Raw genomic sequence first — 19,895 nt, 5'->3', positions numbered from 1 at the left:
GTGGGAAAAGGGAGGGTGGGAGGAGCAATAGAACCTCAAGGACATAATAAGGAGACTGTCAAGATGAGTCAAAGCAGTATACGAGATCGAGATCGCTCAACAACAACTAAAATAGAATCCAACCGTGACACCTTCACAGGCGTTATTGTATATGCCACTGGCCCCTCACAATGCCTATGTGGGTGTCATCATATTGAAGGGGTTAATGTGGCTGAGGAGTTGGTGCTGCTGCTCTGTGAGAAAAGGTTTAAGACCTTGAAGGAGGCAGCAACCTGGCTGGATGACCATGTGTTGGTGCACTGGCCTGTGTCATGGTTGATTGGTGGTACTAGTACACCTGGCGGGCCCAGTAATGTTGTGTCTGGAGCCACAGCCAGAGCAGGTTGTCTGGAAGCCCACACAATAGTAGTGGCTCCAGTAATAAGTCGGTGTGAGATAACCCTAATGGTAATAAGTCTCCACCCAGCCCTCGAAGGAAACAGATGGGGAGCATGCAACACAGCACTTCCAGGCATAGCATGCAGTCCACGTGTTATTGTAGAAGTAGTGGACACTTCAAATTTAATTGCCCCAAAGTAGTAACAGCCACTGCTTCAAAGACGCCCCAGAAGTTGGTGACTTTGATTGTGTTCCAAGGCTGGGACTAGCAGAGTAACGAGATCTGAGCTGTGTTTAATCATGAGGTTGGAAATGCCATTGTGGCCACCCCCTCATCTGTTGATGCCTCACCATCCCATGAGGTCAGAATTAGACTGGTGCTCTCCTTTCTTGTGTGTAAGGGGATAGTTGAGATTGATGGAGTTACATACCCAGTTACAGTTTTGGGAGAGAGAGCCGCATAGCAATTGCTGTGCAGGAATGTTACTGGGAGATGAGTTGTCCCCAGTCAGCCTGTGTGGTGCCAAGGAATTGGTGCCACAGAGAGCTTTACTACAGCAGAGATTAGGCTGTCATGCTTGCTAGTGACTGTGGAGGCATGGGGTGGCACTAGTGGAAGACCTGCCAGTGTTGGGGATCAATTTCCTTCAGGGGAATGACCTGGCTGGTGGAAGAGTCTGGGTGCAATCCCCATCTGTGGATGCCGACCCAGATGTGGAGGCTGTTGATGTTAGTTCTGCTGTTACTCGCCCTAAGGCATGGTGAGCACCCTGGTGTCAGGTGCCCACAGGATCTGTAACTCTAGGGGTCAACTGCAATGAGGCAAGGCCAACACAAATGAAGTGCAGTGTTTGTATTGAGGCTGCAGTGGAGGCAGAGTGCCCAGAGGCCTGTCCTGCTCCTGGTAAGGGTTTGGATGAGTCAGTCAGAATTGTTCTTGAGTCAGTATGCTGGGGCTGATTGCACATTTGCAGAGCCACCACAGAAAGCACCTGACTTTGGGGAGGCTGTTGCCAAGGGTTAGGCTGGAGTGATGAGTTTGGGTTGTTTGTTTGATGGCTTGCCTCACCCTGTGGAGCCTCTTGTAGGTGGCACTCAGGCAGAGTTGTCACCTGGTGTTTATTTAGGCTGTGAGCACCAGTACTCAGTCTGGGCCCCAGCTAGTAGTGTCTGGTATGTCAGGGATCATTACTGAGGGCAGGTAGACTACTGATTCTGCTGGGGAGATGGGAATTTCCTCCCCTGGTGGGGAGCAGGCTGCTCCCATGCTGGGACCAGACACAGTGGGTGTTTGCTCACATGGTGAGCCACCCATGATGGCAGCTGCATATACAACTGTCATTGTAGTTAAGAAAGGTTCCATCTATCATGTACTCATATGTGCTGTCCCACTACTTGCCAAGGCAGGAGTGGATGGCAAGGAAGTTGAGGGTCAGGCAGAATTTGTTGAGAGCATCTGTGTTATGAATAGGCAGCGGAGAGAGGAGGGCAGTGGTTTGTTGCTCCATTTTGACGTGCCATCTGCAATTAAGGAGGCATGGGCACTAGAAGCACGTAGCGGCCTGGTGCTTGGTCGTTTTGGAGTCAGATTGACTAGGGAGCATTTGGCATGGGTTTGGTGGTCATGTGTGACCACATTTGTTCAGTGTAACTGCGTGGGTCAGGCTGACAAGCCTGATGACCTCTTGTCTGGGGTCCCTCTCCATTGTGCTATGGCTAATGTCTCTTGCTGTGGGGATTGTTTGTAATGTTGCTCGCCTAATTCCTCCTGTCGAGGCAAGTCATGATGATGTATTTGATGTGAGCATTACGGCGCTGTGTTGGGTGGCAATGCTGAGTGAGGCTGCTGGTAATAGTTTGTTGCTTGCTGCTCAGGAAGCACCTTCAGTATTGCTGGGGGCTGCCATTGGCCAAGTTCTTGTTAATTGTCAGGTGCTGGGCCCGAGGAGTGTAGTCTTTGTTGATGGATGTCAACTTCCTTGAAGTGACAAGGTATCGGGTGTGATGAGAGTGGCTTGCACACAAGAGCAGTTGCTGGAACCAGTGGGGCCAGCCCGGTGGCATGTTGGCTGGGCTCGTGTTGCAGCTGGGTTTGCTGTTTTGTGACAGCCATGTGTGTGTTTGGCTCCATGTGTGGGAATGGATGTGCTGTGTCCTGGAAGGGAGCAGCTGTTAGTTTGCTGTGTCATCTAAGGGGTGTCGGGAGGAATGAAGTATGATAGAAGTGTTGTATCTGGCAGTGGCAAGCAGGCTTGGTTGTGTCACACCCAGGAAGGAATATATTGTTTGGTTGAGAGTGGCCCAAGGATGCCTCTTATTTTTGCCAAGGAAGTGGCATTTTTATTTTATCAGTTTTATGTGTGTGGCACAGAGGCTCCATGGAGCCAGGAGTGAGCAAGTGGGAGTGATGTGGGCAGTGCAGGCCCGAATGAGAGTAGTGTTTGGCTGGGAAGTATTTTACCTGGCCCTGCTGTGATGTACCAGGAGACTACAGTCACTGGTGGGCTCATTGTGTGTTACAAGGAGGCAGGGATATCATTGTTGCATGGTGACTCAAGTTTGTACAGTATGGAGAAGATACAGATGGAGTAGAGTGTGTAGTAAAGAGAGGAGGAAAGGTGAGAGTTGGTGAAGTAGTGAAGGCAGAGGACCAAGGAGAAGATGGAGACAGAGGAGGAGTGACCAGAGTCACAGGCAGAGTTGGCACAACTATGGCTGCTGGAAGAGAAATCTCAATGTGATGTCTTACAGAAGAAAGCTTGCACACCAGTGTACCAGAGGAGACCACAGGTCCTGGTGTAGTACCAGAGACAGGTCTGGGAGAAGAAGTAAGAGGAGGAAAAAAAAGAAGCGGCAGTCTGAGTTTGGAGGGCCTAGTAGGACCCCCTGTTATTTCATTTGTTATAGTAGTTAATTATGTTAGTGCTGTAGTAATCTTTGATATTTTGTGATGAGTCTGATCATATGCCCAATTAATTGTGTGTAGATTTTAAATTTGTTGTCTTCTAAAATTTTCATAAGCTTTGTATATCTTCTGAAAATTTTTATTTATGGGTTGCGTGTTATGTGCAGCGAAATAACACGTTATAAAATTAAGAAAGAAGTAAGAATGAATGGGGAGAAGAATAATGGAGGAAGAGGAGAGAGAGATAGAGAGATGAGAAGAGAGACAGGCTGGGGACAAGGGTTGGACGTATCCTGGACATGTAACCTACTCAGCCTGAAGCTTCAAGTATAATATTTATTCACACAGTCACTCATATTCCCCACCTAAATTTCCTCACTTCCTCTTATCCATTCAATCTGAGTCTCAATCAGTATTTAGTAGAAGACTACTTAACTTCGAAAGTGGAGCACATTCAGACTCTTCCCTTTTGCAGAATCTCCATTCTTGGAGACTTCAATGTTCACCACCAGCTTTGGTTTTCCTCACCCCTCACTGACCATCCTGGTGAACTAGTCTTCAACTTTGCTATCCTACACGACCTACAGCAATTGGTGCAACACCCTACTCATATTCCTGACCGTCTTGGAGATATGCCCAACATTCTTGACCTTTTCCTAACCTCTTATCCTTCTGCTTATGCTGTCACCCTTTCTTCTCTATTGGGCTCCTCTGATCACAATCTCATGTCTGTATCTTGTCTTATTGCTCCAATCCCTCCTAAGGATCCCCCTAAGTGGAGGTGCTTCTGGCATTTTGCCTCTGCTAGTTTGGGGTACCTGAGGAGGTATTTTGCTGATTTTTCTTGGAATGACTACTGCTGTGTCAGAGATCTGTCTCTGTGTGCTGAGCACATAACAGAGGTGATAGTGTCTGGCATGGAGGCATACATTCCTCACTTTTCTCAACCTAAACCTTCCCAACATTAGTTTAACACAGCCTGTTCTCCTGCTATACATGATAGAGAGGTGGCCCACAAAAAGTACTTTAAGCCTTCCATCACCAGAATCTCATGCACTTTATATATCTGCCTGGAACCATGCCAAGTCTGTTCTCCAACTAGCCAAAAACTTCTTCATTAATAGAAAGTCACATTCTTTTAAGATCTAACTTACTTTGTGACTTCTGGCATCTAGCCAAAAATATCTCAAATAACTTTGCTTCTTCCTCACTGCACAAGACTTTCTTCTTTCTCACCCCAGTTCTGCCCACTTCTCTAATGCAAGAGTTAACCAGTATTCTCAGTATTCCCTTTCTCTGGTAAACTCTGGAACTCCCTGCCTCCTTCTGTATTTCCACCTTACTATGACTTGAATTCCTTCAAAAGGGAGGTTTCAAGACACTTATCATTCAATTTTTGAGTACTGCTTTGGACCTTGTTCTGGGACTGGCATCTCAGTAGGCTTTTTTTTTTTTTTATTGTATTTTTGTTGCCCGTGGCCAGTGTCCCTCCTACATAAAAAAAAATGTCTCGACAATGAAGTAATCAGTTTTCATCTTGCCTCCCTAATTTTATCATTACTTCTGAAAATTCTTAAGTGTTTTATTTGTGTAAGCCAGCATAGGAAGCGAAAGGGCGGCATGCACGTGTGTGTGTGTGTGTGTGTGTGTGTATATATATATATATATATATATATATATATATATAATCACCCTTTCCTCCCCTCCCCCTGCTTGTAGCAGAGTGAGAGAGGGTTTGGTATGTTTTCCCAGTCAGTCAATACCCAGCGCTTAGCTTAGATGGAGCAGATATATTGAGACGGAGGTGGGATAAGAGTTAGTTGGGTCAATTGCTAGGGGATAAGTGAATCATTACTGATCATACATCCTGGCCTACTTACATAGTATAGAAGTCTCTGTAGTAGCCTGCCAGGGAGTGTAGTTGTGTATAACACACTCCATACCCAGGGAAGTGATTTCTTGGCTGTGTGTGTGTGTGTGTGTGTGTGTGTGTGTGTGTGTGTGTGTGTGTGTGTGTGTGTGTGGGCTGAGTTCTTGTACAGTGAGCAGTGAATGACCCTCCTGTGTGTTTGTGGCCACCTGTTTGAAGTCATGTCCCTTGTTAGTGAGCTTGCATTAAATGCTACTGTTGCCTGAAGCTGGTCAGCTACAGAGGACTTGTAATTAGCTGTGTAGTGAACTTTACTCCCCCCCCTTAAGTCCTGACAAGGCCTGCTGTCTAGGAGGCATTAAACAACACTACTTGGCTTTAGGCTAAAACATGCTGTTGGACAGTGGGAGGATGTGTTACAAGGGCAGTTGTCCAGCAGGATTTTATACCTCAACCATGTGTGTTATTACATGTTATAATTTTCTTCCTAGATGTGGTTGTCAATCCTTTCACAGCTATGGGAGTTAATTGTTATTAGTATTTCCTTTGTAGGTGGGTAAAACAGACTGGCGACCTTAATTAGTGTGCAGGAGTCACAAGGGAACCTGTACATTCATATTTGAGCCCTGCACTGAGTCCACATAGTTGGTGGTTCAGGGAAGCTAGTTCAAGTGCAGCAGCTTTGTGAAGGGGCTGGGAACTAGCCATAACAGTATATATATATATATATATATATATATATATATATATATATATATATATATATATATATATATATATATATATATATATATATATATATATATATATATATATATATATATATATATATGCACACACACAGTTAAGAGTAAGAAAAGAATACAGTGCTATACATGATAGAGAGGTGGCCCACAAAAGGTACTTAAGCCTTCCACCACCAGAATCTCATGCACTTTATATTTCTGCCCGGAACCATGCCAAGTCTGTTCTCCAACTAGTCAAAATCTTTCAAGATCTAACTCCCCCTTGTAACTTCTGGCATCTAGCCAAAAATATCTCCTGCTTTTTTTTTTCTTTCCCTCCTTTATTTCAACCAGATGACACCACTGTGATCACATATATTTGTAAAGCTTAACTCTGCTCAAACCTTTGCTAAAAACTCTACCTTGGACGATTCAGGGCTTGTTCCTCCCTATCCTCCACTCTCTCACTACTTCGTGCTACCTATTAAGATTCTTCACAATGATGTTTTCCATGCCTTTGCTGGCCTAAACCCTCAGAAGGTTTATGGACCTGATGGGGTCCTTCCTATTGTTCTCCAAAACTGTGTCCCCATACTTACACCTTGCCATGTCAAACTCTTTCAGCTCTGTCTGTCAACATCTACCTTTCCTTCCTGCTGGAAGTTTGCCTACATTCATCCTGTTCCTAAAAAGGATGATCATTCTAATCCCTTAAACTACCATCCTATTGCTTTAATTTCCTGCCTATCTAAAGTTTTTGAATCTATCCTCAATAGGAAGATTCTTAAACATCTATCACTTCACAACCTTCTATCTGATCGCCAGTAAGGGTTCCATCAAGGCTGCTTTACTGGTAATCTTCTGGCTTTCCTTACCAAGTCTTGGTCATCCTCTTTTAGAAGTTTTGGTGAAACTTTTGCTGTTGCCTTGAACATATCAAAAGCTTTTGATAGAGTCTGGCACAAAGCTTTGATTTCCAAACTACCCTCGTATGCCTTCACTCTGTAACTTCATCTCAAGTTTCCTTTCTGACTGTTCTATTGTTGCTGTGGTAGACGGTCACTGTTCTTCTAAATCTATTAACAGTGGTGTTCCTCAGGGTTCTCTCCTGTCACCTACTTTCTTATTATTCACCAGTGACCTTCTAAACTAAACTTCTTGTCCTATCCACTCCTACACTGATGATACCACCCTGCACTTTTCCACGTCTTTTCATAAATGTCCAACCCTTCAGGAAGCAAACATTTCACACAGGGAAGCCACAGAATGCCTGACTTCTGATCTTTCTAATATTTCTGATTGGGGCAGAGCAAACTTGGTATTGCTCAATGCCTCAAAAACTCAATTCCTCCATCTATCAACTCGACACAACCTTCCAGACAACTATACCCTCTTCAATGACACTCAGCTGTCCCCCTCTTCTACACTGAACATCCTTGGTCTGTCCTTTACTTATAATTTGAACTGGAAACTTCACATCTCATCTCTAGCTAAAACAGCTTCTATGAAGTTAGGTGTTCTGAAACATCTCTGCCAGTTTTTTCACCCCCCCAGCTGCTAACTCTGTACAAGGGCCTTATCCGTCCATGTATGGAGTATGCTTTACATGTCTGGTGGGGTTCCACTCATATTGCTCTTCTAGACAGGGTGAAATCAAAAGCTTTTCGTCTCATCAACTCTGCTATAACTGACTGTCTTCAGCCTCTCTCTCATCACCGCAATGTTGCATCTCTAGCTGTCTTCTACCGCTATTTTCATGCTAACTGCTCTTCTGATCTTGCTAACTGCATGCCTCCTCTCCTCCTGCAGCCTCACTGCACAAGACTTTCTTCTTTCTCTCATCCCTATTCTGTCCACCTCTCTAATGCAAGAGTTAACCAGTATTTTCAATCGTTCATCCCTTTCTCTGGTAAACTCTGGAACTCCTTGCCTGCTTCTGTATTTCCACCTTCCTATGACTTGAATTCCTTCAAGAGGGAGGTTTCAAGACACTTATCCTTCAATTTTTGACTACCACTTTGTACCCGTTTCTGGGACTGGCATCTCAGTGGGTTTTTTTTTTATTTATTGGATTTTTGTTGTCCTTGGCCAGTGTCCCTCCTATATAAAAAATAAGTAAATAAATAAATTTAAAAAAAATTATGAGATGGATGGTGTGAAGTTAAAGAAATCAAAAGAGGAAGTGGATTTGGGAGTAACAGTCACTGAAAATCTGACTCCAGACAGACGCATTGATAAAATTACTGGAGAGACAATGAATTTGTTTAAAAGAGTAAGAATGGCATTATCATATTTGGAGGTAGGAATGATAGAAAAGTTTTTGATTTCCATGATAAGACCAAGATTGGAATATGCAGCAGTGGTGTGGTCTCATACAAAGAGGAATATTATAAATTAGAAAGAGTACAAAGAGCAGTCACTAAGATGGTTCCGGAGTTGAGTAAGTCGACCTATGAAGAGAGATTAAGAATGTTGGAAATTCCTACCCATGAAAATAGGAGAGAGTGGATTTAATAAACATCTGTAGAATAATAAATGGTATGGAAAATGTGGACAAAGAATGTTTTATAAATTTAGACACACAGAGTATAAGGGAACAGAGTAAAAAGTTAAAGAAAAGAAAGTTAACTATAGAAGAGATATCAGTAAGTGTAGTTTTCCTCACAAAAGTGTGAACAAATGGAATGAACTCAGTGTAGACGTTGTCAATGCCATAACTCCCCATGCTTTTAAGACCAAACTGAATAGATATAGAGACAGGATACTATGAGATTACTCCTCTCCCATAAACCACAACTAGGTAAACACACACACACACACACACACACACAAAGGTCCCTAATAATATAATGTACCAAGCACCACTGGTAGGGAAATAGAGTTAAGTATAGCACTGTATAGCCCAAACCCCCTACCATCTGGAAAGCAACCATGAGGTACAGAATGCAAATTACTTGTACATCAAGGTCAAAACTCCAACTAACATGATATTGTTGCCTGCTTCGCCTCAGTGTTTTAGTGAGTGTTTCTAAATAACAGCATTTCTATCAGTCTTGCAGTGTTATTTATGGCATTAATCATTTTAACATTATCTTGCTTGATACAGTACTTTAGCATATGATTGCATGAGTGTAAATCATGGAAAATATACAAAAAATGGGAAATGCAAAACAATGGCAACTCTGGTCCCAGCATTCCCATGACTCACTACCCTGAGTGGTGTGCTCTTCTAACAGTTGCATAAGCATTTTATGTATCTTCTTGGTAATATGAGTGATTCTAGTGATGAATAAGAAGTTGCTGATCCTATTCCAAGCAGAACACTAGTAAAAAGCAGGAACACAGAGATATGAAGCAACAAGTTTCAGCACATGTTATTGGTGAGCTATGTCATGATGGCTGTTTTATGAAATTAACTAGGCCAGTGATTGATTTATAGTCCAAAGAACTTTGGGCATTTTAGATTTTGGCTTGAAGAACTCTTACATAAAAATGCTTGTACATGAGGTTGAAGTAAAACACAAACGAATGCCAAGATACCCAGCATCCCCGACCCCTTATGGAATTACATCTTCCAGTATACTGTGGTGCATCAGGATACCGTGTACCAGGTGTGTTGGCAAGGCTATACTGGAGGAAAAGGCAGCTATTGTTGTACCTTCCAAAATGCACATATTTATCATAACAAATTTAGTATGAAATGAAAGAAGTAATGTCAAGCTAAATATTAAAAAGTCTTAAAAAATATTTACCGTATTTGAAGGTGAGACGCACCTTCCCCCTGCCCCCATAAAGAAAAATAATAAATAAATAAATAAATAAAAAGATCTCAGAAAATGAGCCTGCGTCTTATAAGGCTAAGGTTCAGCTTTGGGGCAGTAGCTAGTGGCAAGTCTATGGCAATTTCCTGTCTAGTGATGGAGTTCATGAGCACCATCAATGGCCCTTAAATCAAATCCCAAATATCTTCGCACATGTAAACAAAGTGATGGTCGCTTCTACACCACAAAAACAACTTTTTTTTTTTGCAAGGCAATGATGTATAACAGGTCATACTTACCAGTAATTCGCATAAAATAACACCAATCAGGAAGAAATTAAGTGAAAACACGTACCATGTACCAAAACAAACTCTCGGTGGGTTACATACCAAACCTGCCAACAGGCACAAGATTCAGTGTTCCATAGTATGATGCCATTATTCCTTGAGGTGAGACATAAATAGAACAAATTTATTTTCACAGATTTTAATTTGAATAAAATATACAATCATACTAAATTTCATGATGAATAGAGCAAATTCATTTTCACACTTTTTGTTTTAGAAATGCACTGAATATTTCAAATAAAAATGTGTGCTAGAGAATAATATAAATCAATTTTCACACTTCCTTATGCTTTGAAAATGTACCAAAATATTGCAGCTAGAATTATGTGTAGAATAATGATAAAAAAGAAAAAAATGTCATTTCCTATGCATATTTGCTTACATCTCACAGCAGGATTGGTCAAAGGATCAGTATTGATAAGTCCTAGCAAATATTAAAATTTTTAAATGTAAAATATTGGGATCTAATAAGGATCTGAATACATGAGAAGGCTTCAAATGTCAGGTGAAACCCTTAACTTAATATTCAGAGTTCAAACCAGGTTATTTTTATCATATTTATTTATTTATTTATTTTCAATGCCTGCCCAAACTGAGGTATATCTTATAAGCCCATGTGTCTTACAAATACAGTACTGGTTCCTAACTTATAGCATTTTAAAAGCAGCACAACTATAATTGCATTTTCTTTATTTTCTATGATGCTTGATACACTACGTTATTAAGTCTCATATATATATATATATATATATATATATATATATATATATATATATATATATATATATATATATATATATATATATATATATATATATATATATATATATATATATATATATATATATATATATATATATAATGTAGATTAAACTATAACAAAAATAGCAAACCTGCCAATGAATTCTTCCTGAAATGTTTTATTTTTTAATGTTGTATTAAATTTTGAAATTAACAGATTTATTTCCATGGTCATTGGATGTGTTGGGCCTCAAATGGGACTAATCCAATGGGTGGTTATGAAAGTGTTCAAGGGCACTGACATGACATGTCTCTGCATTCTCTATTAGAGATGAAAGGTATACCTTAGTTTATTTTATAAAGATTATAATGTTTTATTAAAAAGTACTTTATTATGTACTGTTTTCTTTGGGTTCTCACTAATAAACACACTTTGGTAAAAGTTGGTTTCATTAGTGTATCATTAGATCTGTAATCTTTTGGAATCAATTAACATTGAATTTTTTGTCTTTGCAGGTAAATGATGCACAAAATATTGTTGGTGCTTCTGTATAAGCAAACTGTAAGAGAAATCTCTCACAGGACCCACCAGGCCCAAAGTCTGGCATCACAGCACAGAGCAAAAATGGGAGAGTAATAATGGTTGTCTGAAAAGGAACAATTAGCATAATTAGCAGTTCAATGCAATACTAACACAGAGCCTTGATCTCTACACAGTACATCATATAATCTCAGAAGTCGAAATACTTAGGATAATTTAATAAGATATGCATAATGGGATGGGGTCCAGGGCAGAAAAATATTCCTAATATAGTACTCTTGCTTTTTTCACTCTGCTTCTCTTGAAGTGTAATTTTTTGGGCATAAAGAACATTTTTTTCATACCTATACATCCTTTTTAGGTCAGCTTATATGCTTTCCAGCTGCCTTAACTACTTTTTAACTTTACAGAACTGCAGAGCTCAAGTAAAAATATTTGGCACAGTGTTGAAAGTACCAAGACATTATGGTGAATTTTGTTTATTGTATTTTCAGGAGAAATATGTGAGACATAAATTTACAATACCTACATGACAGGGTAGTCTTGATGTTCCTGCCTGGTCTGTTGGAAACATGCAGGTATACACCTAGGCTAGTTCAGTGTCTCCTACTGCATGTAAGCCTGTTTGAATTCATTCAGGTAGTCAACCTGATTTCATGTGAATCTGGCATCTGCTGATCAAAACCACACATATAGAATAATTGATCAACTTCTTTAGGATTCAGTATAGTTTCTTTAGCATTTATATATTGTTCATCTCCAGAACAATCAGATATCTGGGCCATTTTTGCTTCTGGTTCTGACTACTAGTAGAGGCCATGGCAATCAAAGCCATGAAATCCAGTCATAACTGCATTAATTCAAGCAGCATATCCAGCAGAGTTAAGAAATCTAGAACCAGCATTCATGGATACCGAGTTCCAGAAGGGAGCACCATGATGCCACACAGGCTCTGCAACATTGCCTTGAAAATACAAAGAGTAAACAAAGCTACCATATCTGGGCATTTTTACCTATGCTGAATTGTGCAAATACTTTTTGAGCACTATAGTGTGATCAAAATGTTTCAGGTGTATGCATTAAAAAAAAAAAAAAAAAAGGCCACAACATTACACAATACTTTAGTTTTGAGGCATTATTAATATTTTACTGGTATTGTGATATTCAACTAATCTTCAGACTCAGAGGAGGTATTGTGTAATGGTGGTGATGGTGCTTGACAGTAATGTCAGCTATGCAGCCTCCTGCATACAGAGGTGTTCAAGTTGTAAGTGAGATACATTCCAGCAAACAATGTAATGGTTACTTGACACTAAGAGAGAGAGAGAGAGAGAGAGAGAGAGAGAAAATTACCTTATGTGTGATATGATACTACTGAGTAGTGACAGGCTTGAGTCTTCTGCCAAATGCAAGACAAATATACCAGACGTACGATGCCTCTCTCTCTCTCTCTCTCCTTTTCGGGTTATACACACCTTTATTCATACAATTGAAATGACTTTTGGAAAGCATAAGACAGATTCGTTTGCCTATTTGTGGACTTAGGAGTGGGTCCTGTAGGTGTAACTCCAAGTTATAAGATTCTCTTGCACATATTTTTTCCTTTTTCCCTCTCCTCGGGTTATACACGCCTTTATTCATATAATTTATTAAGATGGCTGGCTGAAAGCATAAGACAGGTATGTTTACTCATTCATGGATTTAATGTAATGGAGCAGGTTTTCTACACCATGCTGCACTCCTACTTCTATGCCTCTCAGAGGCCAACTGGCAGAGGTCTGTCTGTATGCTGTGGAATCTCAAGCCAGACTCACTGTGGTGCAGTATGATAAGTTTTTAAATTAAATTTGAATTTTAAACTAGTGTCTTGAAATAAACTGCAATGGGCCTGTGTCCTGGGACAGTGGGCGGTCCTTCACTATGCTGTGCTGTGTGGGTAGTGGCGAAGTGATGTACTAGTTATATATGGCACATAGTATCAAATTTGAAATTTTAGTTAGCATAGGCAACAATATCAATAGCACATTTTCATCTTGCGAGTAGACAGACTGCTTGTATCTCTCATCATTCGTAACTCATTACTGCATAACTTGGACACCCTCTATTTTCTTTGTAATTTCTTGTGATACACTTGTCATATAATTCCTTTAAGCTCTTGCACCTCACTTTAGCTCCTAGTTTAGACACTGAAGGTTATATAGTATCAAAAGATAGACAGAGCAAGAAAACTAGCAATCCTCATACTCTATTTTTATTCATACCATGAGACAAGGTATGTCATGTCTTTAATTAACCCTCTCATGTGTTGGATGCACATGCATGGATAAAATGTCTACATGCGAAACTGCACTGACGCACAAATATTTAAAAAAAAAGCTAACTCATTAAAAATACATTTTCTAGTGTAAGTGCATCAGTTTTTGGTGAGCCAAAGATGATAAGTGCATCAATTTTAGGTGAGTCAGAGATGAGCATAAGCTTCACTAAAGTAATGAATTGGCAACACTGTTGCTTCCCATAATAGGCTGACTGTTAGAAAATTTGTCAGTCTTCCCCCATGACTCAGGCTGTCTGATGGTAATCTGAGATGAATGCTGATTACAGTTTTCCTATATTTTCTTAAGATCTAATTAACATATCACCATGCCAATAATACCGTTATAAAGCTCAAAAAGATGGTTTAAGTGGTGTAGTGCAGAGAATATTCACTGGGTAAGTTCATAAAAAATTGGTTTAGGTGATGTGTAGTGCAGAGAATGTTCACAGGATAAGTTCTAAGGTATGAAGTTGTGAACATCTTTTTCTTGTTTTGTATTTACAATGATCCCATAAATATTAACTAAAAAGTAATTTCACTGTCCACAGGATAAGTTCTGAGCTATGAAGTTGTGAACATCTTTTCTTGTTTTGTATTTATGATGATCCCATAAATATTAACTAAAAAACTAATTTCATTATTTTTTCCTCAAAAATAAATACAAAAAAAAAGTTCACAACCTTGTGGCTCATAACTTTTACCATGAACATTCTGTGCACTACACATCACCTAAACCACCTTTTTATAAGCTTTTTAATGGTACTATTGGCATAGTGCATGACAGCATTAAGAGTCAAGCCAAGCCATTATATTTTTGTCCTGATCTCATTCTTTCCAGAAGCTCACACCCACACCAAACACTCCCTCATAGCTTGTTCCAGTGTATAGTTTGTACTAGCATTGTGCCTTGATGAAATAAGCAGAATTAGTATTAACACCCCCTTCCCCTCAAAAAAAAAAAAAAAAAAAAGGCAACTGAAAATAAATACATATAAAAAAAAACAGCCTGCACTAAAAAAAAAAAAAAAAGCCTAAGTGGGTTTTTTTTTTAAATATTTTACATCTAATTTTTGTTTTATATCATATTGATAAATAAGGTCTATATATGTACAGATGGCTCCCTACTTGATGAAGCAGCTTTCCTATCTGTATTTCTAACAAAAGCAACACTTAATTTTTTCATGGCACCTGTCATTGGCTAGAGCTGCCTTTGATGTGAATCTTGGGCCTGCCTTCTCCCCTTCCACATCCATGTTCCCTTCCCTCTCTCCATTCACCATGCTTCTCATATCTCCTTTATATATATATATATATATATATATATATATATATATATATATATATATATATATATATATATATATATATATATATATATACATACAGAGAGAGAGAGAGAGAGAGAGAGAGAGAGAGAGAGAGAGAGAGAGAGAGAGAGAGAGAGAGTTCAGGGGTAGGGGTTAGATCAAGGAAATTGGGAGGCAGTATGAGAAATGTAGAAACAAGAGGGAGTGGGGATAGGAAGGCAGACATGGAGTGGGATTGAGAAAGGTGTGGCTTAATTGGCATGTCATGAGTTCTGGCCTATGATATTTACTTATTAAAATCCCTTGAGTTGACTTGTGGCTTTAGCTAAAAATAAGGGTAGGAAGGCTGTTTCATCAAGTACAAAGCCATCTGTATGTATACATATTATATGTAAAAGTAGTCAAGCCTGAATATAAGTTAGCACAGACTTTGTCCAACTGGACCAACCTGTATCAACATGACCTAAACAAGTGCCTGTCCTTCAGATAACACTTTTAACCTTTTGTATTGTTTTTTTAATTGCATATTTAAACTGATTTACATATAAATGGGGAATAAAAAAAAACATTAAAACCCATTAATTTTTTACATTTTTTATTTATTTATTTATTTTTATTTTATTTTTTGTGACCTGGGTTTTTCCCAACCCTGGAAATAAGAGACCTATTTTCCTCAGGGAAAAAAAAACAACTACTTGCTTAAAAAAAAAGTTCCAATCTCATAGCTGCCTTGAAAGAGCACATAGGGACTGCTACAGTGCCAATATTCTTCCCTGTTGTAGAATGTATAGCAGTAATGTAAATATATGAAGTATTAATAATAAATGTTCACAAGGAAACTATTGGTGTTGCATAATAACAGGATAAAACAAATCAGTCAAGGGAGTGCAGTCTGCCATGGAGGTGCCAGTGCTACTGTGAGAGTCCGTCTGTTCAATATTTCCTTTCCACAGGTCATTTCCGTAACCAGTAGTAAATCTATAATATAAAAAGACTTTGAATTGAAAGGACCTCAGGTAAAGGAGTGCCAATAGCTACAACTCACAGTGATGAGTGCTTTGATTACCTAAGCCTTTCACTGTCATATATTTTTCCTGTATTTAGACACATTATTGTTCTAGAAAATACACTAATTAAGTCCTGTAGCCTGAAAATACAATAATAATTCATCTCTTATTCTTCCTTTTCCCAATTTGATCAAGCAAACTGTATTTTTCCACTACTCTGAATGTTACTGAAGGATAATCATAGCAGTAAAAGGGTTAACCTGCTTTGTGATCTTTGTATTCTCTTGTCTTCACAATATTCTCAGTCCACTCAACCTTGCCATACCAACAGTTGCTTTTCATAATTTTCTTGTCCTAAATATGTAGCTTAAATGAAGGATACATCTCTGACTATGGTACATATTGTAAGGCATTAAATATAGTGATATAAGGAGAAAAGTTGCAGTTACGTAGAAACAGGCCACAACAGACATTGCAATCCTCATGAGGACTACTAAGGTGATAGTAGAAGAAAAGGACAGCAAAGCAGAAGGCAATCTTCCCACCCCCCCACTCCCTCAGGCATAAGCGGTTGGAAATAAATACTTAACGGTTAGAGAAGGAAACCCCAAAAGAAATTTTATAGGAAAGATTGAAAAATAGATTAAATGAGGTGCCCCCATTTCTTGGAGGCAAGGAAGTTAATCTAACAAACAAATGCTGTTAGCTGTGTTTTAGAGGCAAAATATTTATCAAGACAGTATTTAAAAGTCTCTATGGTGGTGCAGTCTATCATGTCTCAAGGAAGCCCATTCCATAGATTAACTACAAGATGGAAAAAATGTTTTTTTGATTCACAAGAGTTGAAGGATTTCCCAACAATTTTGCAATTGTTTCCTTGCATGTAATTTGAAAAATCTATTGTGAAATATTTACTGCAGTCTATGTCATCAGTGTCTCTGATGATTTTAAACACCTTTATTAAGTCACCTCTTAGTCTTCTTTGTTAATGAGAACAGATTTGATTCTTTAAGATGCTCTTTATATGATTTATTTCTTAGGCTTGAACTCTATGCTCTACTCTACCCTCTTTGCTGAACTTGTTCTAATTTATGTCTTTCTGGTAATAGGGGCACCATGCTTGAATGCAATATTCCAAAAAGGGGTGGACTAGAGTTATAAAAAGTGAGGATTGTATCCTTAGATTTATATTCATAAGATCTGTGGATCAAGCCAATTATTTTGTTTGCCTTCTTTACAACTTCTGAACATTGTTGGCTAGATTTTTTGGCTACTTGATATTGTTACTCCTAAATCAATTTTGCAGTCTACACCTTTAAGTTGGGTACCATTCAAAATATACTTTGTTTTCTCTTTTCGATACCCTATGTGAAGTACTTTACACTTACCTGCTCTAAAACTCATTTGCTGGGTTTGTCCCCCAACTCTAACAATTTGTCAAGATTATTCTGCATTTCTGTTACTTGTTCATTAGAGACTACAGAATTTGCTTTTTGTGTCATCAGTAAACTTTCATATTATACTGGTAACACCCTCATCTGTATCATGTATATAAACAAGGAAGAGAACAGGTCCTAAGGTTGATTCCTGCAGCACGCTACTGGTTATGTTAGTCCACTTGGATGCTTTTCCATTTATTACTATTCTTTGTTTATAGTTGTTTAGCCAATTTTTTACCCATCTCAACATGTCACCTTGAACACTTTGTCAGAGGTCTTTTGAAAATCAAGATATATTATATCTACCACTTTACTTTCATCATACTGGTTCAGAATATTCTAGAAGTGTAAGAGGTTCATCAAACAAGAGCATTTGTTTTCTCTAAGGGCCAATTTCACAGTTGCTTGGTAACATTCCCAAGAAAGAGCCTTACCAACTTGGTAATAGACATTACCTACACGTCAATGCAATTTCACAGTCGTTTTCATGGCTTTCAGTGATCTCCAACCTGGTAATGATCTTAAGAAAATGAATATATCTGATTCATTAATGCTGGTACACCGGAGCTCCCTTATTAGACAAAATAAGTCAATTCATGACAAAAGAACTGACCATGCCAGCACTAAAAGAGAGAAAAGCATGGAAAATTGAAATACATCACTGGTGCCTTCAACACGCCATATCCATCCACTACAAACATGGTTACATTTTGTGATTTAAATTCTTTCCTTTGAATATCTGCCTAACATTTGCCAAACTCTGTGTATGCCAACCAGGCACATAATAAATAATTTCTCTCTTCCTCAATGCTGTACACATACATTGTTAGATTGAAATATTTCAGGTTTCATGGAAATAGCCCTAGCCTACTAATTTTGAGACTGATTATTCTCAGCAACATATTATTTTACATATATGTTGGAAGCCAATGTAAGACACCCAAAGAAATTTTAAAGCTTTATCAGACAAGAGAGTGATTACCTCAGTGCACCTTTTGCTGTGTTTGATTAACCTCTTTGCTTTACACTGTAACTATGAGTATCTATTACTGTATGATTTTAATCTGTTATGGGTGTCCCTCTTGGCATGCAGGCATTCAGCTATCTGTATGTTCCACCATTTAGGCTTAACTTTTTGAGTGGGACAACAATTTTTTCATAGGCACATTCTTGCACAACTTTTAAATATTTATCAGTGCAAAATTTCCATTGTGCATTAATATCGGTGGTGATACATATGTAACTCCAATTAATTTGATTAAGCACTGATCTGTTTACAAAAATTTGCTTTTCTGTAGTCAGGGACTTTGCTTTTATTTGACTCATCAGCCAAGAAGTTTAAAACAAAGGTGATTGCACAGTGGTTGCTATTACTGAACTCCTCACCAGCATTCAGATTTCCTATTAGTTCATCTTTTGTAGCAAGCATGAGGTTGAGCACTTGATTTTTGCATGTCAAGTTTTGTACAAATTGAGTAAGTGAACTTTCTCTAAAGTTATTATGCAGATCATGGCCATGATGCGAGATGAGTGGTTTGCCCCACTTCGTCACCAGTAGATTAAAGTCACCTAGGATTACTGTGTCGTGTGTGTCACTTATCTCACTAATTTGTTCGTAAATGTCGCAGTTGGTTTAGACTGGCTGGGTTGGAGGTCCATATTTAAGAGCTGTTAAAAGTTTCATGCCATAAGTATTTTTTAATAATATAAATATAGCATCTATGTTTACAACAAGGTGTTTTGATAATAGTACTGGGTTAAGACTGGTTTTGATGTAAAATAAGATGACACTTCCATTTTTCTGTACTCTACTTTTTTCAAATGTTGTGTAACCGGGAATTTTATATTTAGCCGAATAGTCCCTAGCTTCTACATTTAGCCATGATTCTATTATGCCAATTATACTGTAGTTTTCTGAGAACACTAAAATAGAATAGTAACTGTGAGATTCATTAGATTATATGTAGCTGTGATTATCCTTGTGATTCTTTTGTTTTTAGTTTGCTATGCTGTAGCAGAAAACTACTTTTTAGTCAACTATTTTAACAAGGAGCTCAAGCCAAAAAAGTTCAGTTTGTAAAGCTTATGTTGCAAATTGGCAATAAAGTTATCTATCTATCTATCTCTATTTATTTCCTCTAAGTCTGAAAATTTGTTACATAAGCTAGAAGCATTCACAATGAAAATTTTAAGCTTAATGTGAATAGATGTCTGCATGTTTGACTGGTTAGTTACTCTGCCGTGGCTTGGCGAGTGAGGACATTTTTGTACATCAATTCCTCACTGCACCATCCAGCAGGCAACCACAATGGGTGCCCCCATCTGACTGAGGTGCAAGCTGCCACCTGAAAACAAGGAAGAACCATAGTATAAGTTATCCCAGGCGATAATATGCAGGTGGGGCCAGACTGTGGAGTCTGGAAAGAAATCCGTAACAAAATTAACATGAATACACAGAACAACAACAATTACCACAAAAAAAAAGAACAATTTAAAATAGAATAAAAAGTGCACAAGCTACAAGTATTACTAAAAACAGATGAAGTCCTAATACTGA

At 38.6% G+C, this 19,895-nt stretch overlaps 1 protein-coding gene across 1 annotated transcript in view; it reads left to right on the top strand.

Moving 5' to 3' along the window:
- The window catches only part of LOC135102244 (organic cation transporter protein-like), a 125,839-nt gene extending 106,383 nt beyond the window's left edge, over positions 1–19,456 (top strand). The window contains exon 13 of the mRNA XM_064007124.1: positions 11,244–19,456. Within this exon, the coding sequence (XP_063863194.1) occupies positions 11,244–11,251 (8 nt within the window). The 3' untranslated portion in view covers positions 11,252–19,456. The remainder of the gene's footprint in view (positions 1–11,243) is intronic.
- Positions 19,457–19,895: the final 439 nt, after the last annotated feature.

Source organism: Scylla paramamosain, chromosome 7 (genome assembly GCF_035594125.1).
Source record: "Scylla paramamosain isolate STU-SP2022 chromosome 7, ASM3559412v1, whole genome shotgun sequence".
NCBI lineage: Eukaryota > Metazoa > Arthropoda > Malacostraca > Decapoda > Portunidae > Scylla > Scylla paramamosain.
The sequence above is the reverse complement of the archived record's forward strand: the minus strand, read 5'-3'. Positions and strand labels throughout refer to the sequence as shown.